General features: G+C 60.8%; 2 protein-coding genes across 2 annotated transcripts; one reads left to right on the forward strand and one right to left on the reverse strand.

The window, feature by feature from the left end:
• Window positions 1-1,895: 1,895 nt before the first annotated feature.
• CNN2 (calponin 2) lies at window positions 1,896-9,601 on the reverse strand. Its single transcript, XM_082652142.1, has 7 exons — window positions 9,452-9,601; window positions 5,624-5,745; window positions 5,038-5,104; window positions 4,796-4,933; window positions 3,751-3,867; window positions 3,452-3,598; window positions 1,896-2,894 (listed from the first exon to the last, which is right to left on the reverse strand). The coding sequence occupies exons 1-7, from the start codon at window positions 9,512-9,514 to the stop codon at window positions 2,619-2,621; spliced, it is 930 nt and encodes a 309-aa protein (XP_082508268.1). The 5' UTR covers window positions 9,515-9,601; the 3' UTR covers window positions 1,896-2,618.
• A 6,456-nt stretch (window positions 9,602-16,057) lies between these two features.
• TMEM259 (transmembrane protein 259) lies at window positions 16,058-23,915 on the forward strand. Its single transcript, XM_082650541.1, has 11 exons — window positions 16,058-16,359; window positions 20,258-20,533; window positions 21,045-21,144; window positions 21,253-21,363; window positions 21,650-21,772; window positions 21,852-21,952; window positions 22,034-22,091; window positions 22,181-22,264; window positions 22,354-22,486; window positions 22,559-22,658; window positions 22,773-23,915. Exons 1-11 carry the CDS (start codon window positions 16,135-16,137, stop codon window positions 23,316-23,318), a joined length of 1,857 nt encoding a protein of 618 aa, XP_082506667.1. The 5' UTR covers window positions 16,058-16,134; the 3' UTR covers window positions 23,319-23,915.
• The last annotated feature ends 17 nt before the right edge of the window (window positions 23,916-23,932 follow it).

Genomic DNA, 23,932 nt, shown 5'->3' on the forward strand with positions numbered 1-23,932 from the left:
ATCCTGTTCTTGCTTGGAACTGTCCAGCCTGGCCTACTTCATCATTGTATAGATGGGGAAACTGAGGCCGCCAGAGGGGCAGGGAGTGGACCCAGGACCCCTGACTCTCACTCCAGGACTCTCCTTTACAAGTGGGACCTGCGGGGAACAGCCTCTGTTTCTGTATTGGTAAAACGGGGCAGAGAGCTTAGCGGCGTACTAATGGGGAGAGGGGCTGCAGGTGTAGGTTGGTGAGTCTGATGCTCATACCTCCCCGTGGAGACTTAGTGATCAATTCTGCCGCACCCAACACTCCCCGGCAGGGTGTGAAGGTGAGTAACAGTCTGGAGTCGGGCCTCACCCCTGATTTCCCACGGAATCTGCCTCCTTCCCACCCATCCGCACCCCTGCATCCTCGAGTCTCAGGGCCTTCCTCTCTCTCCGGGACACTCCCACCGTTCCAGCCCCCAACTCTTTCCTCCTTCCCTCCGCCCGACAGCGGCTGGGGAGAGCGGCTCCTTTAAGAGGAGCCCTCGGGGCTTCCTTGGTGGCGCAGTGGTTGAGAGTCCGCCTGCCGATTCAGGAGACTCGGGTTCGTGCCCCGGTCCGGGAAGATCCCACATGCTGCGGAGCGGCTGGGCCCGTGAGCCATGGCCGCTGAGCCTGCGCGTCCGGAGCCTGTGCTCCGCAACGGGAGAGGCCACAACAGTGAGAGGCCCGCGTACCACAAAAAAAAAAAAAGAGAAGACCTCGCAGCAGGCGCGGCACCGCGGCAGCGACCTGTACCTGGCATCCCGCGTCCCGGCCAGGCCCCGCCCCATCCGCTCCCATTGGCTTCCATAGCCGCCACTCAGAGGCCGGGCCAACCGGAGCCGCGCGCGCCGACGGGGGAGGCGGGGTCACAGCCGGGCCGCGCCGAGCCGGGTTTCTTAAAGGGATCGCTCGCCTCTTGCTGCAGCACCCCAAGGAGGAGGGGCGCCTGGCTCATCCCACGCGGGTTGGCCTCCGAACACACCGGCCAGGCCCACGTTGCATAGCCGCCTGCAATACCGCAGCTCCTGGTCTCAGGAGGTCCCTTTCTCCCCACTCTCCCTCCAGCCCTAGCCAAACTCGCCCTAATACTCTGGGACTCCATTTGCCCATCCAGAAAATGGGGGTTCGACTAGAGTCATCATTTGTTCATTCATTCATTCCACAAACATTCCTCGGTCCTTACAGTGGGCCAGGCGATGGCAGAAGGGGGAGGGGGCCCTCAACATCCTAAGATTAGAATCTTGGGTCACGATGGTGACCCTGATTTGGAAGAAACCTCCAGATGTTTCCCTCTCCAGAAAATTGGGTATATTTCACAAGGTCCTAATGAAACAAGTGTGTGGATCCACAGCTCTGGAGGTGCTGGGAAAGGTGAGAAGGGTGGGAAGGGCTCCATGAAAGGAGAGTTTGGGGGCTTCCCTGGTGGCGCAGTGGTTGAGAGTCCGCCTGCCGATGCAGGGAACACGGGTTCGTGCCCCGGTCCGGGAAGATCCCACATGCCGCGGAGCGGCTGGGCCCGTGAGCCATGGCCGCTGGGCCTGCGCATCCCGAGCCTGTGCTCCGCAACCGGAGAGACCACAACAGTGAGAGGCCCGCGTACCACAAAAAATAATAATAATAAATTAAAAAAAAGAAAGGAGAGTGTTGTTGTTGGCACTGGGGCTTTAAGGATGAATAGGAGTTTGCCAGGAGGGTACTCTGGGACGAGTAAATGCACAAAGGCCTGGAGGCTGGATGAAGCCACCGTCCTGAGGACCTACTTACAGGTTTGCCCTTTGCCCCACCCCCAGGTCCCCCCCACCCCCAGATCCCAGGACCCCAGAAGGTATCCAAGCCAGGCACCGCCCCCCAGCCTGTCTTGGGCACCAACTCCAGCACCTTCATTTCCGAAAAAGAGGTTTTATTTCCTTTGGTCCACAGTCGGTATTTCACATTATTTCTTGGTCCCAGGGCTCCTGGGCAGGGGCTGGTCCCCGGGAGGGCCTCTGGGTGGGGGTCCCTGTGCAGTATTTGGTGGGGTGTGGGGACAAGTATGGGGGTTTCTGGCTTTGCCTCAACCACTCAGAACTGCACTATCCTGCCTGGGCCTCAGTATCCCAACTGGGCCCCTGGCAAGGGACAGGGCCGGTGGTCTGAGGGTTCTAGGGAAATCCAGTACCTCACGAGGCCTACAATATTTTGGGACTGTGGCCTGACCTTCTCCCAGTAGCCCCCTCCACCATCCCCCTACCATTCCCCTGAAAAAAAAAAGTATTTTCATTTCACTAAAACGGCCTGAAACTTCTGTGGGTACAGAAACCACAAACTGATTGGCAGAGAAAAGAGAAGAAGGGAAGAAGCAACCGGAAACCACTTGGGGTCGGTCCCCCTCCCTGCCCGGGTTTCGTCTTTCTCCCCTGCAACTTGGCCCAAAGCCTGTTAGGAAACATGCCTGGAGGTGCCCTGGCGGGGACCCCCACCCCACATGCATCTGGATATGGCCTTCACCCCTTCTCCCCAGACCTTCAGCTGGCAGCACTCAGACATGTAAGAAAAACAAGACAAATACACAGAAAAACCCGAAAACCCGGATGGGGCAATGATGGGAGACAGCCCGCATGGGCGCCTCAGTAGCCTGCCTCCTCCTGGTAGTAGGGGGGGTACCCTGGGGCCTCCCCCGGGTCTGGGACATCTCCGGCAGCCGCTGGAGCCCCATCGGCCGCTGGGCCTTGCGGGCAGTACTTGGGGTCGTATATCTGCCGGCCCAGGCCAAATACCTGGCCGCTCTGATTGGCGCCCTGCGTGTAACCCATCTGCAGGGACATGGAAGAGTTGTCACATTTGTCTGTCCCCAGCTTGGTGTCGTAGATGTGCCGCCGGGTCCCTGGGGCCGTCATGCCCACCTGGAGAGAGAGAAGCGGCGTCAGGGAGGGAAGAAAAGGGGAAACAGAGGCCCCAGAGAACTTCCCCTAAATTCTCACACCTTTTCCCACCTCCCTGTCTTTGCACTCACAGTGCAAACTCCTACAGATCCTTCCAAGCCCTGCTCAGAACCCTCTCTTTTCTGACTCTGTGCTGAGTTGATCTGGTGTTTGGGTCCAGCTCTCTCTCCCTGCCAGCCAGGAAGCTCCCCAGGCTGGGGCTCAGGCCTGCCAGGACCTGAATGCTCCAAAAGCATCACACTGATACACCAACATAGCAGGAAAAGTGACAACTGCAGGGTCTAAAAATATCAGAGTTGGATGGGCCTCTGGGCAAAACTTTGAGGGAAACTGAGGCACAGAGCTGGTAACTTCCCCTGGGACACACAGCAGGCTGAGGCAGAGTCAGAGCAGGCACGGCCAGAGGGGTAGGAGGGAAACCCAGAGTGGGTTTCAGCGGGAGATGCTCTCAGCAACAGGGATGAGCCCTCAGGGTTTGGTAAGGTGGGTGGGGGCCCGGGGGGACTGGGGAGGCCCACCTGGCTGGCACACTTGTTTGTGCCCATCTGGAGGCTGATGGTCGAGTGGTCCATGGGGGGCAGGATATGGTTCTTGGGGTCGTACAGATGCCTTCTGGTGCCATACGCCGTCATGCCTGACTGGCTGGCACATTTGTTGGTGCCCATCTGCAGGGACGCAGGTGGGAGAGGTCAGGCTGCCCCCACCAGGCCTCCAGACCCTGCCCCGAACTTGAGGGGCTACCAGGCTGGACAGGGCCTGGGTCGCATCACAAGCCCACCACGCACGCACCCTGGGGCTGGAGTAGCCGCGCACCCACCTGGAGCCCGATGACACACTGGCCCGCCTTCATGGTGGCATCATCAAAGTTCCGCTCCTGCTTTTCCGAGTATTTGACGCCGATGTCCACGCCACTCTGCATCCCCTTTGTCTTGGCCTGGGGAGAAAGAGGGGGTGGGAGTATCAGGGAGGGGCAGCCGGGTCCCCCCAGCCAGGCCCGGGGTGTGTGAGCCCAGGGGAGGCCCAGGTATCTGGCTGCAACCTGCCCCCCACACCAGCAGCCCAACACCTCGGGCTCAGCAGCCCTGTGGCCCCCCGCCTTCCCTCCCTAGGCAGTGGCAGCCCCAGCCTTACAGCTGCACAGGCCAAGAATTTTAGGGGGCGTCATCACCTCCTATCTCTCTCACCTTCCATCACCTCCTTCTACCCAGCCCCAGCCACTCGGCCAGGCCACGGCCATCGTCTCTCCCCTGGACGCCTGTCCCCCACTCCTCCCTGGTCTCCCCACCTCACTACCCACGTGGCAATCACAGGGGGTTTCTGAAAGCACCGTTCAGAACACAATTCCCTGACATGAAAACCTCCTCCTCCTGAAACATTGTTCCAGTCCATCTTGGTCTCTGTTTTAGACCCTAGACATGGGCCTAACGCTTTCTTCTCCTTCAAGGCACTTCTCACGATTTATAATTTGTAAAACAATGATTTGAAGAGCAAACCCTAATGGGAACTCTGGGTGTTAAGGAGATGTCCACGGAGGTTCACTGATTATGTAAAGTAGGGGGGGCTGTGCATGAGTGGGGGCAGGGGGTAGACGGGAAGTCTCTGTACCTTCCACTCTGTTTTGTTGTGAACCTAAAAATGCTCTAACATAAAATTTTTTGTAAATAAAAAAAATGGAGATTTGTTTGTTGTCTGCCCATAAAGGGGTTGACTGTGTCTGCCTTGGTCACCCTTGGATCCAAAGTGCCCGGCGCCTCGTGGGTGCTCAGAAATCTTTGTGAAGGAATGAATGAACAGCCTCTGAAAATCCCCGCCTGGCTCGCTGTGTTACTTTGAGCAGATTGCTGTGCCTCTCTGGGCCTCACCTTCCCGGCCAGGGCAAGAAGAGACACCTGCACCTGTGTTAGATTCCCACTCTCAAACAGGTCGTTGGCCTCGAACAGGTCCACAGGGTTCATGCCGTAGCTGACCATGGCCTTGATGAAGTTGGAGAGGTTTTCTAGCTGGGAGGAAGCAGGAAAAGGATAGTGAGGGGCCTCGGTCTTACCCCCCCCCGGTCAGATGGGGTCCCCCAGCCCCATCCTCATTCCACCCCCCTGTCCCTCACCTGGTGCCAGTTCTGCATGGAGCGGTTGATCTTAGGGACTGAGCCTGGCTGCAGCTTATTCATGAGTCTGGGGGGGGCATATGGGATGGTGGGGAAAAGGGAACCTCCATTAGTGTAGCAGGACTTCAGAGACCCAAGAGACTAATTCATGCCTTCCTGGCCAACCTCACTGCCTCTCCCTGGGCCTCAGTTTCCCCTCTTGCAATCCAGTCTTCACCCACCAAAGATGCAAAGATGCCAAAGAGTGACAATAACCAGCACTGGGAGTATAGTCCAGAACCACCAGGTTTGGGGAGTGAATCTGGGAATTTCCGTTAACATTTTTAAGGTGCAAACCATGGAACGTTTGAACCACGGCTGAATAGGGTGCAGCAAAGAAGGTCTTCCAGAAATGTTATAGGCTCTCCCGAGAGGATGCTCCACATTAGAGATCCTAGACAAAGCAGTAACACAAGAAAAAGGAAGAAGAGCAAGAAAGACCAGAGACCCATCAGGAAAAGCAAGCAGGCGTCACACAGCATGTGGAGCGTGACCTCATTGTGCAGAACAGTCAGGGTGATGAGCATATGCGGATACACGCACTCACGTGCATAAGATGATCCCATCCTTCAGACCCTTCTGGAAGTCGGGGCCGATGGAGAGGCCAGTGAGTCCCTCGATCCAGCTTCGGAGCTCTGCCTCCTTCTGAGGGTCATATTTGGATAGGAGCTGGAGGGGCAGAGGGCACAGTGTTGGCGTGAGCACATACCCAGCAGGAGCCCAGTGAAGCTCCTAATACGGCAGGGCCCAGGGCTCCAGGGGAAGAAAAGACCGAGGGGCCTAGAGGTCCCCACGCCACCTAAGCAGACCCTTTCCCATCAGCACAGATAAACCACCCCACATCTCTCACTGACAATCGTCGGGGCTAATCTACTTTCACTGGTGTCAAACCCCACAGGGCAGCCAACACGGCCCCGGAAGGATCTGCCCCCACGTCCGCCACCTCCCTGGTCTCCCAGCACTAGAGACACTGGCCTTTCCCTGTTGTTTTTAAATTGTGTTGAGAAACACACAAGAGGTACCATTTTAAAGCTCATTTTAAAGCTCATAAATCAGTGGCATTTAGTACATTCACCAGGTTGTGCAACCATCCCCTTTGTCTGGTTCCAGAATATTCCGTCATCTCAAAAGGAAGCCCGTCCCTATAAGCTGCCACCTCCCACTCCTCCCTGCCCTCAGTCCCTGACAACCAGGAATCCACTCTCTGTGTCTGTGGATCTGCCTGTTCTGGACGTTTCCCATCAATGGAATCACACCCTGTGTGTCCTTCTGTGTCTGGCTTCTCTCACCGAGCGTCATGGTCTCAGGGTCCATCCACGCTGTAGCGAGTGTCAGGCTTCACCCATTTTCATGGCTGAGTGCTGTTACCGTGTGTGGAGGGACACGTGTTTAACCATTAACCTGCTGATGGGTATTTGGGCTGTTTCCACCTTTTGGCTCTTGTGAATCAAGCTGCTATAGACATCCGTTTACCAGTTTTATTTGAACACTTGTTTTCAATTCTTTGGGGTATATACCAGGGAGTAGAATTGATGGGTCACAAGATAATCCTAAGCTTAACTTACTAAGGAACCACCAAACCTTTCTCTGCCCCTTGAACTGGCCACAGGGCCAGTTATTGCCTCAGGGCCTTTGCACATGCTGTCACTTTGGACTCAGATGTCTGCACAGCTGGGTCCCTCCCTTCACTCCAGCTGTAGCTTGGAGAGGACCTCCCTGACTACCTGGCTATGACAGCCCTCCTCATCCCCTCCACCCCCAGCCCTCCTTTATTTTCTTTCTAGCTTTTCTCCACCTTCTGCCATATGATCTATCTCCTAGCTTACGTTCCATCCTCACTACGAGCCGCGCCATCCAGCTCAGGCTGTCTCTGGATAAAGATGCTTATGGTCCTGCATCAGCGCTCACTGCTGTCCACAGACACAACACTCCCTGCTCCCCACGACAGCATCTCACAGCACCCAGGGAGACCCAGGACGGTGTGGTGTGCGGGCAGCCCCAGGGCGGCTCCCTGGAGGGGTGGGAAGAAGCTGAGGACCTGGCTGCCCAGCTGGGTGGGCTTCGACCCCAGACCCCTGCCCACCTTTACTCACGCCATCCCTGCCCGTCTCTTTTCCTCTCCTCTACACACCTGGAGGGCACAGGGACCCAGAGCTGCCTTTTCAGCCCCAAGTCCTCCTCCCAGCTCTGCCCCCAGCTCCCCGTGACCATGGAAAGTTTTCACCCTGTGCCTCCGTTTCCCCATTTATGTTTGAATTGTTTTCTTCCTGCTTCCTGCATATAAAGCCCCAGATGCAGGATCAGGGCTGAGCCGCCCAGAGCACAGGGGACACAAAGGCGGGAGGTTGGCCTGCTAACCCCATCTGCCCGGTCTCTGGCTCCCGCGGGTCTCTGGCTCCCGCAGGCCGGGGAGCAGCAGGGCTGGAGGAAGCAGAGGGTGCCATTATGAGAGCCGAGCTTGAAGCAGGCAGGCTGGTCTGGACGCCTGGCCCGCCTGCCCAGCTGGGCCCCGTCCCCGACGGCGCGCAGGGCCCAGCCCCGCCCGCAGTGGCTGCCCAGCCAGCCTTCAGCACGTTCCTCCCCACCGCAAACTGCCAGGAATGCAGCCGCTGCCTCCCTGCTAAATCGGGACCAGCTGTTCCCAGTGGTCTAGGCCCCCCAGCCGGCCAGGGACCTCAGAGGGATACACTGGACCTCAGCCTGCCTCCGGGCCATGGGGGGGTGGGGGACTGAGGCCTGGGGGGCTGGGCAGGGAGGGCCCCGGGTCTCCCTCCTCCTCTCAAGCAGCTGGTAAAGTGGATGGGGCGTGGCTGAGAAGCCACAGGAACCTGGTTTCCAATTCGGGGGTGGCCCACCCATTCTCCAGACCTGCAAACTGAGGGCTGGTCACAGGGAGCCTTCTGACCTCATCCCCGACAAGGCAGCTGTCAATCTGGCTCCACGGACTCCATTGCAGGAAGCAGCCCCCACCCCGCTGGGGTGCTGTACTCACCCACTTCCTGCTGCCTCAGGGGAGATGCCTGAACTGCCAGGAGAACCGGTGGCCATGGGGCAGTGGCTGCGGCAGGTCTGGGTTCGAGTCCTGACTGACTCTGCCTCTGGCCAGCTGTGTGCTTCTGGGCAGTTTGAGCAATGTCTCTGAACCCCGTGTGCAAACCAGGGGTCTTGGACCATCCTGGCGCTGGGTGGGGCCCGTAAACACCCCCCTCCTCACCATGGCATTATTGCTGGAGTGGGGAATTGTGTGTTTAAGGGGGAATCATGGGGAGCTTGCCCAGGGACCATGCTCAGTCCCTCGACTTCCCAAACGGGCTGGAAGGAGGCTCCTTGGGGCTCACAGAGGTGATGCGGAAATTCTCCCTCGTGTCTGCAGGCCCTGGAGTGCCGACCGGGCAGGGGCCTGGGAGCTGGCAGGGCTGTGTCCCCGGCGTGCCCAGGCAGGCTCCCGGCGGGGCGGCTGCTGCTGTGGGACCACACTCCCAGGTGTCGGTGTGTGCGTGTCGGGTGGACAGGGATGACACACTCCCCTTCACCCTTCCGGCTGGATGACCCTTGCGGGTCAGGCTTAGGACCTCCCTCAGGGCTGGGATCATCCTCTGCTCCTCTCTCCCTAGGTGCGCTGACCCTGCTGTGTGGCCTTGCAGACGTGCCTGCCCCTCTCTCTGAGCCAGAACCACAAGTGCTTTCTTTAAAAGTGTGTCCCCAGGTCCCAGCCCGCATTTGCAAGTTACAAAACCCACATCTTAGGGTCACATTCAGGGGATCCCACGGGTCCTGCGGACGCCTTAGCTATCCCTTTAAAGTTTGTCAGACGGGGACAAAGAGAATGTGGAAAGGAACAGCAGGGGGTGCGAGGTGGAAGGCAGGCCCCCTCAACTCCACCTTCCCCCTGGGTGCCCCGCCTCCCAGGTGTAAGAGGTCGGGGAATTCCTGGGGGGGGCAACGGGCTTCTCACAAACACTCGGCCCGCCCCCTTCCCCTCCCCTCCCCTAAGCTTAAGTGGCCCCAAAAGCAGAAGTGGGGGAGGGGGATGAGAAGGGGGCCGCTGGGGTTCCCTCGGGCCTTCTCAGGACTTGAAGCTCTGGAGGGGCCCAGGGCTGGGGGGTTGAGAGCGGTGGACGGGGGGCTTCAGGCGGGGGAGGGCTGGAGGCGCAGGGCTGGGGAAGGGGTTAGACCCAACCGCTCCCAGATGTTGGGGGCTGCCAGAGCACAGACCTCACTGCTTCCGCCGAGTTGGGGGAGCTTCGGGAGCACCCCCCAGAGGTTAGGAAGGAGGGCCGCCCCCGACGCTGGGGATCCGGCGGGTCGCCCGCCCTGCAGCAGCGGAGGGTGCGACGGGCAGGGCTGGCGGGGCGGGGGTGCGCCCCTCACTCACCCGGTTCTTGACCTCGGCCGAGAGCCCGTACGAGGGCCCCTTGTTGAACTGCGTGGAGCTCATGGCTGGCGGGCGCGGCGCCGCGGGAAGGGACGGGAAGGGACGGGACGGGACGGACGGACGGCCGGGCTGGCAGGCGAGCCGGCGGGGGACGCGGACCCGGCGCCCCGCCCCCGCCGCTGATTGGCGCCCGGCGCACATGTCCTTATAAGGCCGCTCGGCGCCGGATTCCTGCGGCTGCGGGCTTCCTGAGCCCCTCAACCGCCCGACCCCCGCCCCGGCGCAGCACCCCGTCACCAGAAGCCCGGAGGGCCCCGCCCTCTCTGAACCCACGGGAGACTGAGGCAGGGAGGGACCGGGGCCCCGCACCGCCAAGACCCGGCACCCCTGCCCTCTCCCTGCTGGGAGCCCCAAGGCGGCTCTCTCACCCTTTCTGGGTCTCAGTTTACTCTTTTGCACGATGATGGCAGGGGGGAATGGTTGGGTGGGACCCTAATTCCCTTGGGACACTAATGAGGAACCCCCTCTCTGCCACTTAGAGGCGCCTCCCAGTCTAGGTCCCCTTCTGGGAACTCTCCTAGCTGGGTGGTTAGCAAGGGAACTAGGGCAGGCTCTTCGGAGGAGGGGCCATTGGTGCTGGGGCTTTGGTGGATGAGTCGGAGTTCGCCAGTCCAAAAGGGATTAGTGTTCCTGGCAGAACATGCAAAGACCTGGAGGGACCGTCAGTGGTTGAAAGCGTGTAGAGATCAATCTGATAGGTCGGGGAAGTAGGGGATGTGAAGGGGCCTTCAATTCTGGGCTGAGGGATGGTGGGGAATAGGGAAGGGGGTGAAACAACAGAGAGTTGAAGTCAGGAGATGCCTTGGGGGTAGGGCTGAGGCTGCCAAGGGAACCAGGCCAGGCACACACTTGGCACTCAACAGGAGCTGCCTGCTTGTACAGATAAATTAATAACAGAATAAATAAATTCATTTCTTCAGTAACTCATTCATTCACACACCTATTCATTCATTCATTGAAAGCTCCCTGTTGGGGCCTCTGGGCCAGCCCCTTGTTAGGCGATACTGGCTCCCAGGAGACCTTGGCTCTGGCCCTGTCCATCCCTGGGAAGACAAACACAGGCATAGGCACCCCTGCTCCATGCAAGCAGGTACAGGACAGAAGGCGGGACCTGCGGTGGAGGAAATAGGGGAGGGAGTGGGTGCTCCACTGGAGGGGTGAAGGAAAGAGGCATGTAAGAGGGGATGTGGGATGTGGGGTTTTGAAGCATAAGTAGGAGTTTGACACATTTGACAAGTGGCTGGTTGGGCTCTGTGAGGTCTTAGAGATGACTCACCCTGTCCTTCCCTGGGAGCACTCCTCCCTGGCACCCCACTCCCCGGATATCTACTGACTTTCCCTGACTGTACGTCTCCCATTCCATCTATCTGAAGGCTTTCTTCAGGGTTCAAGTCCTAGCCAGGTGGTCTTGGGTGAGTCTCTTCCCTGCTGGGTGTGTTTCTTCATGTGTGAAATGGGAACCAGTGGTCAACAATGAGACAGTGAGGTGGCGTGTGGAAATGGGTGGTTCATCAGTGTCTAGGTGGGGAGTTGTGGGGGCAGAGGGCGGTTTGAGTGGACCCCTTGCAGGTCCTGCTGGGGCACGGGGGTGGGCAGGACCCAGGGTACTGTGGGGAAGGAGGCTCGAGCCAGTCCCCTGAGTACCTACTCCAGCCTGGGGTGGTCAGTGGCTGCCGGCAACACGCCCATGGTCCTCCTGTCATGCCCTGACCCCTGGTGCTTGTCCAGGGGGGCCACCAGTGACTCTCTAGGGACACCATCCAGAGCTGGGGGCCTCTGGACAGGGAAGTTGCACGTGACACCCGCTGATACTCACCGAGGCAGGCATACTCCAGTGCAGGGGCCGGCCATGTCTGGGGCGCCGGGCGGCTGTGGGGCCTCTGCAGGGCTGGACAGGAGCTAAACCACAGAAGACTGAGCCTGGATGATTCCAAACTTTAGAACCACCTGCCTGCCTTCCCTCTGGTGAACGGGACAAGCCCCCCAATGCCGCCAGGCCTCAGTCTCTCACCTGAGAAATGGGCTTACCTCCCAGGCATTGACATTCACCAGGTGCCCAGAAAAATGCCTGGGACATTGTAGGTACCACATAAGTGCTGGGTGACGCAAATCTTGGCATTTAGACCAGTGGTGACCAATGGGACCGAGATGGCACCGAGAATGCCCTCCTGGGCCCTGTCCCGCCGGCTGCGCGGCTCCTGAGTCCTGGAGGTGTGGCTGGCAAGGCCAAGGAAGGGAAACCTTCACTTTCCTTGATTTTAACTGATTCCAATTTAAAAGTGCAAACCAACACCGGATCCAGTTTTTGGAAAATGTCTGAGTATACGTGAAACCATTTGGGTGTGCACGCGTTTTCCTTTTCAGCGTCAGTTTTACGCAGTCGGGCTACATATGAGTGTCTCCGAGGAAACGTCAGTGTCGGGAAACAGGCCAGATTTCAGACACGGGACAGAAACAGGTGTGAAATACCTCATACATCATTTTTCATATCGATTACCTGTTGCAATGATCATATTTCCCAGATATCAAGTGAAGTGAAATATATGACCAAAACTATTATCTTTTAGTTCTTTAACATGAGCCAACATTTAAAATTCTGTGTATGGTTTGTCTTATTTTTCTACTGCCCAACGCTGTTCTGGACTGTGGGTAAAATTCAGATGCTATTTTTTTTTTTTCCCGGTATAGCCCGCGAGCTAGGAATGGTGTTTACATTTTTAAGAGGTTTTTAAAGAATCAAAAGAAGAATACTATTCCATGACACATGGAAATCATATAATATCCAAATTTCCATGTTTGGACAGAGATTTATTGGCGCCCAGCTGTTTGTGTACAGACTGCTTGTGGCTGAGTAGTCCCTGGGCTGCAAAGCTGAAAATATTAACTTTTTGGCCTTTTACAGAAAAAAGCTTAAAAAAGAAAAAAAGAAAGAAAAAAGCTTATTGACCCATGGTCTAGATTCTCAGCCTCCTGGAACTCAAGAAATTCAGATCAGACATCCCAGATTTTGAAACCCTGGGGTTCCAAAAGCTTGTCATATTATAATTTGAGAAACTCCCCCAGGACCTAAAACTTACAGAATTATGTGGTTCTGTATGATCCTATGACCTCAGCGGCCCCCACCTGGGCCTGGGTTCCAATCCCCAGTCAGCTGAGGTAAGGGCATGTTGACTCAACACATGTCAAAATCTTAGGAATTTTGGCTTAGCCTCAGAACGTGGCAGGGAGGTCTGGGGCCTCTGCAGCTGTCCTCCGCCCTTGACCAGCCACCCTCTCCCTGCCCCCCCCTCCCGCCCCCGCACTCACCTCTTTGTCCCGGACTGATCCCGGGGAGACTGCAGTGGGGGTAGGGGAGGTGTGGAATGATGCAGGCTCACTGGGGGCGGATGTAGGTATTCTGGGGCAGGATCTCCTCCGCGATGCCAGAGGGACGTGGGCCAGGGGCTGGAGGACCTGGAGTTGCAGGAAACCCCAGAGCCTCAGCCTCCGGTGCTGGGCTATGGGGGTGGGGCCTGGCGGTCTGGGTGGCTGGGCACAGGGGCTGCAGGTGTGGTGAGGGGCTTGGGCCCCTTCCCTGCAGTGTCAGGGCTCTGAGTGAGACCCCGGAGGGTCCTATGGCCCCAACGATGCAGCGAAAACAAAATAACAGTAACAACAGGAACTTCTCTGGTGGTCCAGTGGGTAAGATTTCGTGCAATGCAGGGGGCCCGGGTTCCATCCCTGGTCGGGGAACTGGAGCCCGCATGCATGCCGCAACTAAGAGTTCGCGTGCCTCAACTAAAGATCCTGCATGCCACAACTAAGAGCCGGCACAGCCAAAATTTTTAAAAAAAGTAACAATAAAATCTCAAGCCTGTTAGGTCAGGAACCTCCCTTGCTCCCAATCCTCCATGGCTGCCCACTGCCCCCTCAACAAAGGTGTCCTCCAGGCCCCACGCTCTCCCTTGCTCACTCTGCTCCAGACACGGGGGCTTCTCCTCGCTCTGCCGCTAATGATCAGCGCCAGGCCTGCCTCAGGGCCTTTGTCCTGGCTGCGCCCTCCGCCTGACACTCTTTCCACCTGGCCTGTTCACTGTCCACCTTCCAGCACCTTCTCAGTGAGCCCCAGCCCAGGCTCCAGGTCCCAATGCCACCCACACATCCCAAACAGGTACCACATGATGACCACAGCATCCTCCGAAATCCAGCCCATCTTCTAAATTCCCGACTGTGCCCAGAAGGGCGGGCCTGGGGTCTGGTCCTTCCTTGTGTCTTTGGCTTAGATTTGGAACTCTCTCCGCCCCCACCTCCCGCTATACTCCTTTTCTGTGACCATGACTTTCACTTGCTCTCCAGGGCCGCATGTTTCCCTATGTGGGAGTGAGCACTAGACGGCGCTGCCCAACACAGCAGCTGCTTGCCACACGGGCCCATTTCCACACAAATTACACCAATAAAAGTAAAGTTTACGGGTTTCCCTGGTGGCGCAGTGGTTAAGAATCTGCCCGCCAATGTAGGAGATATGGGTTTGAGCTCTGGTCTGGGAGGATCCCACATGCTGCGGAGCAACTAAGCCCGTGTGCCACAACTAGTGAACCTGCGTGCTACAACTACTGAAGCCTGCACGCCTAGAGCCTATGCTCCACAACAAGAGAAGCCACGGCAATGAGAAGCCCACGCAAGGGAGAGTAGCCCCCGCTCTCCACAACTAGAGAAAGCCTGCGCACAGCAACAAAGACCCAACGTAGCCAAAAATAAATAAATAAAATGAATAAATTCGTTAAAAAAAATAATTTGCATCGATTGAATGCCTACCGTATGCCAGGCCCTGTGCAGAGCACTCCCTGTGAAACAGGAAGAGAATGATTTTAGCCTCCTGGTTGTGGTAGACCCGTCCACCTCCAGGGAGTGGGGCTCCCAGGATTATGAAAGCCGGCAGGTAGGTCTGGAAGGTTCTCTCAGGCTCCAGGTCATAGCTGAAAAGTCTCCTCCCTCCCTGACCACCCAGTGCAATTCAGAATAGGACCCCCCCCCCAGGAAACAACACCCCCACCCCAATGCTCTGGGCTTTCTCAGAGGCCCTGACTGTGCCCTTCAGTGGGATTGTCACCATCGGGAACCAGACCAGATATCCACTTGGCGGTCTGCCTGTCTCCTGTTGGTCCCTGAGCTCTGCTAGGGCAGGAACCGGTACTGCATTGGCCGCCGCTGTGTCCCTAACACCCAGTGCAGGCCCTGGGACACGAACGTGTCCTTCCCCAGGGTCAGGCATCCTCTCCCAGGCCCCTCGCCTCCGGCTCCTCCTGCCCTTCCACACTTCCTGCCGCAGCCCACCCCGCCTTGCTTTGGAGCAGGAGGTGGAAGCACCTGGCATACCGTAGGTACTCAATGAATGTTAGGTCCTATTACTACCATGGCTGCTGGGAGGCGCCGAGACGTTTCAAAGATGAGTGAGCGTGTATGTGGTCCAGACGAGGGACCCCAGGCCTGGGACACCGTAGGCGGGCACCCCGTGGCAGCCAAGAGGAAGGCAGGGCCAGGTACGGACCTTTCGTGACCCCACTTTAGCTGGAGGAGACCTGTCCACTCCGTCATCCCCGAATGGCCGGGACAGGGGCCTGGCGGCCAGGGAGCAGGAGAGAGATGGGGAGGTGACCCACCTGAGCGGCCCGGTTCTCAGAAGGAAGAGCTAAAGTCACTAGGGCAGGGGTCCCCAACCCCTGGGCCGCGGACCGGTAGCAGTCCGCGGCCTGTTAGGAACCGGGCCGCACAGCAAGAGGTGAGCAGCTGGCCAGCGAGCGAAGCTTCATCTGCCACCCCCCTTCGCTCGCATTACCGCCTGAACAATCCTACCCCCGCTCCGTGGAAAAATTGTTTTCCACGTGCCGGAAAGGTCGGGGAATCGCAGCTGGGAGGTGGAAGAACAAAGAAAACGACCTTGTTTAACCTGTTTCGCTTGCGGCCAGGCGCTCAGGTAAACGCCCCAACCGACTCCAAGAGCGGAGAAAGAAGGAAGTTATATTGCTTTTTACCGTTCGGCGGAAGACGGGGATAAAACTGCAACCTTTAAGAACAGCCAGTACGCGCTCTGCTTGGGTGGGGAAGGGAGGTTCCCAAAAAACTCGAACCAAATTTTTTCGCGAGACTATTTAAAGGCCGGAAATTAAATCACTTTTCAGCTAGAACATCCTAACGTAATCTTATCTTCGGCATAGTTTTCCAGAGCGCCAAGTAAAAAACATCTCCAGCAGTCGTATTTCCTTTCAGTTTACTTTAACACCTCTAAATTCCTCAGAGATTTACTAATTTTACCGCCCGCCTTCTTGCAGCCGCGGAGGCTTGTGGGGGCGATAGGCAAAACACCCGGACCAGACGCAGCCCCGCCCCTCGCCGCTCCCTACCCGGGAGCCAGACCACAGGGCGGGGCCGCCGCGGGCCGCCCGACCGCATCCCAGCGTTCCCCGCGGGCGCAGGGAGGCCGCTCTTGCCGGCGCGGCTACTCGCTGGCGTCAGCTGGGGCGCGGAGGCGGAAGATGGCGGCGGCGCTCGGGCGGCCGTGAGGAGCGAGGCGGTGGCGAGGACGGCCGATGGCGGCGGGGAGGCGTCCTCGGGGACCCGCGGGCCGTTAAGGCGCGACGGTGGGCATGTCGGAGCTCGCGGCGCCCGGGGCCCCGGGGCCCGGGCCCAACGGCGGCGGCGGCGGCCCAGCCCCCCCGCGTGGGCCTCGCACCCCCAACCTCAACCCCAATCCTCTCATCAACGTGCGCGACCGGCTCTTCCATGCGCTTTTCTTCAAGATGGCTGTCACCTACTCGCGCCTCTTCCCGCCCGCCTTCCGTCGTCTCTTCGAGTTCTTCGTGTTGCTCAAGGTGACCGGGGCCCCGAATCTTGACCCTGGCGGCCGGACCCTTTCCCCCAGGTCTGCGACTTCTGACCCCGCCCGGGGCAGCGCGCCCCTCCCACCCGGTGGCGTAGGCCCGGCCCTACCCGTTGGGACCCTTTCCTTAGGCCTGCCGCCCCCGGCCCCCTACCCAGAAACTCCCACCCGGGAAGGCCCGGGTCTCCCCCGGTTAGTGGCCCCTGATCCCGACTCCAGAAACTCACTCCCAGCCCCCTCCAGGCCGCACCCCACCCCTCGCCTCGCCCTTCCCAGCGTCCCCCACCTCCGGAGGCCGGAGCCCAGCCCCGTGACCCCCGGCCCTGCCGCCTGGGATCCTCAGTCCGGGATGACCGCCTCCCCACTCTCCGAGCCTGGCCTGGCCCCGAACCCCAGACTCGAGGGATTCCGGGCCTCACCGCCACTGCCCCCTCCCAGAACACACCCCCGGACCGCCCACCTGCACCTCTTCCCTCTCCCCTTTTTTCTTGGGGCTCTTCTCCTCGGGCCCTTCTGCTTGCCTCCACTCGGATTCTCCCCGCTCTGAACCCCGGGGGGGAAGGTGACCTCGCTGAGGTCACGCCGTGGGGCTTAGTGGCAAAGTCCAGCCAGTGGTGCTGCAGGTGGCTCTGTGAGGGGCCTCCCGTGGACCCGCCCCTTGTCCTCGCTCGGGTGGCAGAGCTCTCGGCTGTTCAGCGGTGCCGGGAGGGCCGGCACAGATCCCTCCAAGGAGGGGTCTTAACTCAGAGAGGGAGCTCGCTGGGTGCCGAGCCCGGCTGCCTGGAGGGTCTGAGGAAGTGGAGAAATGGCTGTTTTGTTTCGTGTCCCGTCCTGGAGTGGCCCCCGGGGCGGGGGCCGGGGCCAGGGGTGCTGATGTCCGAGGAAGCTCGGATTCCTCGTCTGCAGGAAGGGGGCTGGAGCTGGCGGGCAAGGCGCGTGGGGTGCCGGCTGGGCCAGCTTGGTCGGGAGCCGGCAGCTCTTTGGCGTTGGGTGGCAGCGGTGCGAGCCGTCCCGCAGACCTGGTGCGGGTCCCAGCCTGAAACCCCTGGTCCCGGAGCGGCAGGCGTCCCCTGCGGGGGCGTGGGGGTGGGGCTCCGGAGGATTCCTGAGTCGGCCTTCCTTTACCCCAATCCTGGAACCCATGGGCGGCTTGGGGCGTAGGCAGAAGGCCATGTGAGGCCGTGATTGGCTTGGGGAACAAAGCACTGTTCCTCCCGACACGCTCAGAAGGAGCCCGTGTCACTCGAGGGGGTGCCCTGTGTGAGGTGGGGCCCCCCGTGGAGCTGAGCTTTCCCTGAGAGCCCGGCCTCAGTGGCTTTGTCTCGCCAATTCCTGCCCGAGGAGCAGGCCAGGGGTTGGGCTGGCCAAGCAGATGGGCTGCACATCCAGGCCGCGTCCCTGGTGTGTGGGGCCGGGTGAGCGGGCTGCCCTCAGCCCCCTGCACCTCCTCTCTCCTTGGGGCTGCGACCAGGAGGCCCTTCATTCCCCGAGAGCCTGCCTGACCCCTGGCGCCTTTGGTTCCCCTCGTGTGCAAAGGGAGGGCTCGGCTGGCTGATCTCTGAGGCCGCCTCAAGCTCCAGAAAGCTCTGCTCCTTTGCCTCTCAGCCGCCCAGCTTCTGGGCTCTTGCTACAGAGATCAAGTTCCCCTCCCAGCCCCGCTCCCCAGCCTCTTCCTGTGGCACCTGTTCCTCTCTGCTCACTGCTGGCGGGAGCCGCCCTTGCCATCCTCTTTGCCGCCTCGTGCCAGTCTCTGGGCCCAGCGATGAGTAGGGTGACCAGGAGGAAGGGGGAGAGACGGCAGCCGGCAGGGCAGGGTCTGTGTCACATCAGGCAGCCTCAGGCTGCGAGGAAGGAGGTGGGTAGCAGAAGAGGCGCATGCAGAGGCCCTGGAGCTGGCGGGACGGCGCAGCCGTGTGGCTGGTGAGTTGGAGCATGGGGGTCACAGGGTGCCAGAGGTTGGGGGGCTGGAGCACCCAGGGCCTGTGAGGTGGCCAGGCCAGTTGGCAGGCAGAGGGCAGGAAAGGCCCTGGACAAGACTCCTGAAATCCTGAGAGCGAGGTGGGCGGGGCTGCTGAGTACACCCTGCTTTCCCCACGTGGGTAGGGCTGCCCTGTGTGTCTGATGATAGGTTGTAGGGGGAGGGAAGCCTGGGCAGACAGCTTGTTCCATGGTGGGGAAACAAGTCCAGATCTGGGGCAAGCCTTGTCAAGGGGTGAGAGAGTCTTGGCCTACCTCTGGGGACCCACACACTCAGTCAAGGGTGATGGACCCCACCTGGGGTTTCAGGACCCGGATAAGGACAGTGATGGGGCAGACACCAGTGAGGGGTGCTGGAGGGGGCGCCAGGGTGACAGTGGGGTCATGGGGGCCGCTCAGCGAGGTCATGGTGCCACCAGCCCCCCGTCCGTTCAAGTGCCCCTGCTCTCGGGGCCCAGCTGGCCCTGCCTGGCGTGTGTTCCAGGTTGAACTCCTGGCTCCACCCCTCCTGGCCGCGTGGTCTCTGTGCCTTGGTTTCCTCATCTGCAAACTGGGGGTGATGGCAGGCACGTGTGTCTCCGGGGGAAGTGCTCGGGCAGCCCCTGGCATCGGGCCATCCTGCGTGTCAGCACTTTTTGTGGTATCTCATCACGTTGTACAGCGTCGTCCTTATGGCCCAGAGCAGACAGTGTCCCAGACACGGCTCTGCTGGACATCTGGGCCCAGAGAGCACGACTGGCGCTGTGGGTCAGCTCTCTGACCTCACCCTGCTGTGCTGTGGGTCCCACACTGTCAGGATTCCCGTCGCCAGCTCCCAGGTCCCCAGACACAACGTTGGGGAGAGGTGCTGGGGGTCCCGAGTGACGCTTGGCCTGTGGCCACGTCTCAGGGCCCTGGTGCAGGCTGGCCTGTGGGAGGCTCTGCAGACGTGGGGGCCTCAGCTGGACTTCCCCACTGCCTCCCCAGCCCCTCCTCCCCAGGCAGGGTCCCAGCTCTGTTCTCAGCTCAGCATCTGTCTGCCGTGACCTGAACCCCAGGGGCTTGGGATGTGTAGTCTGTCTCTGCTTAAATCAGCAGTGCTCTGATTACCGCCCCGTCAGGACAGGAGCGGGTGCTCTGCTGACCCAGCCCGTGCCCAGTCTGCAGGGCAGGCTCCAGAGAGGAAGCCGGGAGTTCCACGGCCAGCGCTGGCACCACCCTGTGGTGCTCCTGGCAGGGCATGGAGAGGACGAGGTGCTGGCGGCCCTGCCGGTGGCCGCGTGGCCACCGGAAGTTCACCACACCCCTGAGCATCATTGTTGACAGGACAAGGAGCGTCTTCGTACTCTGGTCCCCCACGATCATTTGTACCACACAGGGAACTCACCCCGGGAGCGATGCCCTTGACACGGCGTCCAGGCCGAAGGGTGACACTTGGCCAACCGGGACCCCATGAGAAACACAGCGGTCAGACGGGGGCTCCTGGAGCAGGGGGTTGGGGTGACGTCAAGCAGGGCCTCTCCTCAGCACTGTGGACATCGGGGCTGGGACGTTCTCTGTAGGGGGCCATCCTGGGCGCTGTGGGGTGTGGAGCAGCCTCCCCGGCCCTGCCTACTCGATGCCGGGAGCCCCCCAGTCACAATCACCACAGACGTCCCAAGATGTGGCCCTGTGTCAGGATCCCCCCAGTGAACAGTTAGGGCTGTCCCGTCTCACTCGGGGGACAGAGCGAGCCCTGCCATGGGGCCGTTGGCATGGCCAAGCGGGTCGGCTGTGTTCAGCGGCTCAGGCTGGCCCGGGAGAGGTGCAGAGGGCGCCCGGCCGGCGAGGGAGGCCATTTTTAGCCAGTGAGGTCGGGAGTTTTCTCCTGGGGCAGCTGGGTGATGGCACCACGTGCTCTGCTTGGGCCCGTGCTGACCGCCCCCCGCCCCCAGGCCCTGTTCGTGCTCTTCGTCCTGGCCTACATCCACATCGTCTTCTCCCGCTCGCCCATCAACTGCCTGGAGCACGTGCGGGACGAGTGGCCGAGAGAGGGCGTCCTGCGCGTGGAGGTGCAGCACAACTCGAGCCGCGCGCCCGTCCTCCTGCAGTTCTGCAGTGGTGGCGGCAGCTTCCCTGGGCTGGCTGTGGGGCCGGGAGGCCTGGAGCTGGGGGGTGAGGACGACGAGGAGGAGCTGACCGTGGAGGTGTTTGGGAACAGCTCCGTCAAGGTGAGCTGGCTGGAAGCGGTCCTGATCTTCAGGGCCACAGGCCTCCCTGTCTGCTGCTGCTCCCGCTCCCGTGGCCTCGCGGCCAACTGGGACCCCGGGCTGCTTCCCAGCTGTCAGGTGAAAGGGATTGGCCCAGTTCCGGGGGTGCCAAGGGCAGATACAGCCGGGAAGAAGGCTCTGGGCATCCTGGTGATGCAGCGCCCCGTCAGCAGAGGAATGCCAGTGGACACGGGCCCACAGCCCGCAGGGAGGGCTGTGCTTGGGCAGCCAGAGGCCAGGAACTTGCGGGCCAGGGATCCGTGTGGGTAGGGTATTGGTGCAGACCTCAGCAGGGGGCCGCATCCCTCCCACACCCTCACCCAGAGACAGGCTCTCAGGGAGCTCAGTGTTGGGGGTCAGGGTTTTGATGGGACAGGGGCGCATCTGCTTCCAGTCAGTCAATGAGGGAGAGGCCTCCAGGCCCGGCCTTTTGGCACCATGGGCCTGCTGACTCCTGCCTCCCTCTTTGCAGTTTGAACTGGACATCGAGCCCAAGGTGTTCAAGCCACCAGGTGGCCCCGTGGCCCTAAACGACAGCCAGGAGTTCCCCTTCCCTGAGACGCCCACAAAAGGTACTGCTCACTGGCGCTAAAGGCCAGTGCCCCCGGTGGGCTGCGGTCACCCCGCCCCTCCCAGGGGAGAGAGGCTCCGCGGGCTGACCAGGCCTGTCCCACCCACAGCGTGGCCGCAGGACGAGTACATCGTGGAGTACTCGCTGGAGTACGGCTTCTTGCGGTTGTCGCAAGCCACGCGGCAGCGGCTTAGCATCCCAGTCATGGTGGTCACCCTGGGTGAGTGTCACCTGCAGAGTGAGGTTCTGGGGGAGGGGTGACCCAGAAGCACTCGCTTCCGGGGCCTGGGGGGCCCGCCCGTGCTCTCCAGCTGAGGGAAGCTTCCCAGGCTTCATCCCTTGACTGTTCCTCTGGGGCTGTCACGCACATCACTGCTCGGGTCGGGGGTGGGCGGGGGCTCCTCCACTCCCACAAATGGAGATCTGGCCTTCCCCGGGCCTCCACCACGACTGGGGCTGGCGGGGGCCTGGCCAGGTGCACACCCCTGTCACGGTCCTGCCCACAGACCCCACGCGGGACCAGTGCTTCGGGGACCGCTTCAGCCGCCTGCTGCTGGCTGAGTTCCTGGGCTACGACGACATCCTCATGTCCAGTGTGAAAGGCCTGGCGGAAAACGAGGAGAACAAGGGTGCGGGGCCCAGCCGGGTGAGCGGGGCCGGGGCGGGGCCGGGGTGGTCTGGGGCGCAGGCTCACTGCCTCCCGCACAGGCTTCCTGCGGAACGTGGTGTCCGGGGAGCACTACCGCTTCGTGAGCATGTGGATGGCCCGCACATCCTACCTGGCCGCCTTCGTCATCATGGTCATCTTCGTGAGTGCCGCGGGCGGGGCGGGGGGCCAGAGGGCGGGGGGCGAGGCGGCGGCCCCAGGCCTCACGCTGCACTGCTTGCAGACCTTGAGCGTGTCCATGCTGCTGCGCTACTCCCACCACCAGATCTTCGTCTTCATTGGTGAGTTTCCCCGCTGGCCACTCCCCCGCCCACCACCCCCCCACCGGGCGCCTCACCCGGTCTGCCCGCCCGCCACCCTCTGCCCGCAGTGGACCTGCTGCAGATGCTGGAGATGAACATGGCCATCGCGTTCCCCGCAGCACCCCTGCTGACCGTCATCCTGGCCCTCGTGGGTGAGGACCCTGTGCTCCCACGCCCTGCCGCCTGCCCTGGCCATCACCTGCCCGTCCCCCTCAACCAGCATTCTCCCATCTCCCCACAGGAATGGAGGCCATCATGTCTGAGTTCTTCAACGACACCACCACGGCCTTCTACATCATTCTCATCGTGTGGCTGGCCGACCAGTATGACGCCATCTGCTGCCACACCAACACCAGCAAGCGGCACTGGCTTCGGTGGGCACCGGGGTCTGTGCGGTCCAGGGTGGGGGCAGCCGGGTGGGCAGCGCCTCACTGTCCCCCTCGCAGGTTCTTCTACCTGTACCACTTCGCCTTCTACGCCTACCACTACCGCTTCAACGGGCAGTACAGCAGCCTGGCTCTCGTCACTTCCTGGCTTTTCATCCAGGTGAGGTGGGCTGCCCTTGGGACTGGTGACCCCGGCGTCCATCCAGCCTGTCGGGGGTTCTGCAGAGGCTGCGTTCTGGCTTGGGCCTCGCCTGACCCAGTGCCTGCCCCCCAGCATTCCATGATCTACTTCTTCCACCACTACGAGCTGCCCGCCATTCTGCAGCAGATCCGCGTCCAGGAGATGCTGCTGCAGACGCCCCCGCTGGGCCCTGGCAGCCCCACGGCCCTGCCAGACGACCTGAACAACAACGGAGGCACCCCGGCTGCCACGCCCGACTCTACCAGCCAGCCCCCTGCCCTGGGCCCTGGCTTGCAGGGTGGTGGCAGAGGCCCTGGGCCCATGGCTGAGGCACCCAGCTCCCTGGTGGCCGCGGCGGCCTCGGTAGCCGCAGCAGCCAGTGGTGACCTGGGCTGGATGGCAGAGACGGCTGCCATCATCACAGACGCCTCCTTCTTATCTGGCCTGAGCGCCTCTCTCCTGGACCGGCGGCCGGCCAGCCCCCTCAGCCCCAGTGGGGCGCTCCCTCGGGCCCCCCAGGACAGTGCCCCCACAAGCGACTCCCCAGGGTCTGACACAGCCCCGCAGACCGCTGGGGTGAGTGGGCCCAGCCTTGCGTCCATGGCTCCAGTGGATGCGCCCTCAGAGGTCGGCTCCTGAGCCGTGGGCAGCTCACCGCCTCTGTCCCTGGCCATCCAGGCCAGCTGGGTGTGACCTGGCTGGAGCCCTCCGGGGTCAGGGAGGCTGTCCCCAATGGCTCTGGGACTGCTCAGCCTGCCTTAGGCGGTATTGGAGTCCATCAGGTTTGCTTGGAGGCGGGCTTCTCTCCCCCAGGGCATGGGGCCTGCCTGCAGCCTGTCCCTGTCTATGGTGGGCCCACTCGGCCGGCTGATGAGCCAGGGTGGGAGAAGGGATGGGGGCTCCATGGAAGGTTCTGCAATGGGTTGGTGAAAGGTCCGGAGTGAGCTGTCCCAGGGCAAAACGGGCAAGCCTCTGAGCAAGGTGAAACGAGTGGGGCCGGCTCTGCTGGTGCTCCCTCGTGTGCAGTGCCTTTCCACCGCCAGCCCACACGCCCAGGCTGGGGCCCCGGACGCGGCCACAGGGGGCGCCGGGGTCCTGCCCTGCTCGGGGTGAAGACACGGCCGGTGGCCCAACCCAAGTTACACCGTGAGGAATGGAGCAGAGGGCTCATTCCACTCTATTTAATTGCAGTGTACAAAATGGTGTTTGTATATAGAATAAACTGTTGACAGCGTCCAGCCAGCGTTTGTGTG

This window comes from Grampus griseus (assembly GCF_964374135.1).
Source record: "Grampus griseus genome assembly, chromosome: 3".
In the NCBI taxonomy this organism is placed as follows: Eukaryota; Metazoa; Chordata; class Mammalia; order Artiodactyla; family Delphinidae; genus Grampus; species Grampus griseus.

Coding starts and splice junctions, on each gene's coding strand:
- CNN2 (XM_082652142.1), bottom strand. CDS start 9,514: ATGAGCTCCACGCAGTTCAACAAGGGGCCCTCGTACGGGCTCTCGGCC. Junction 4,934..5,037: donor CCATGCAGAACTGGCACCAG/GTGAGGGACAGG, acceptor GCTTCCTCCCAG/CTAGAAAACCTCTCCAACTT. Junction 3,599..3,750: donor AGTGTGTCATCGGGCTCCAG/GTGGGTGCGCGG, acceptor GCGTCCCTGCAG/ATGGGCACCAACAAATGTGC.
- TMEM259 (XM_082650541.1), top strand. CDS start 16,135: ATGTCGGAGCTCGCGGCGCCCGGGGCCCCGGGGCCCGGGCCCAACGGC. Junction 20,534..21,044: donor TTGGGAACAGCTCCGTCAAG/GTGAGCTGGCTG, acceptor CCCTCTTTGCAG/TTTGAACTGGACATCGAGCC. Junction 22,092..22,180: donor CCAGATCTTCGTCTTCATTG/GTGAGTTTCCCC, acceptor CTCTGCCCGCAG/TGGACCTGCTGCAGATGCTG.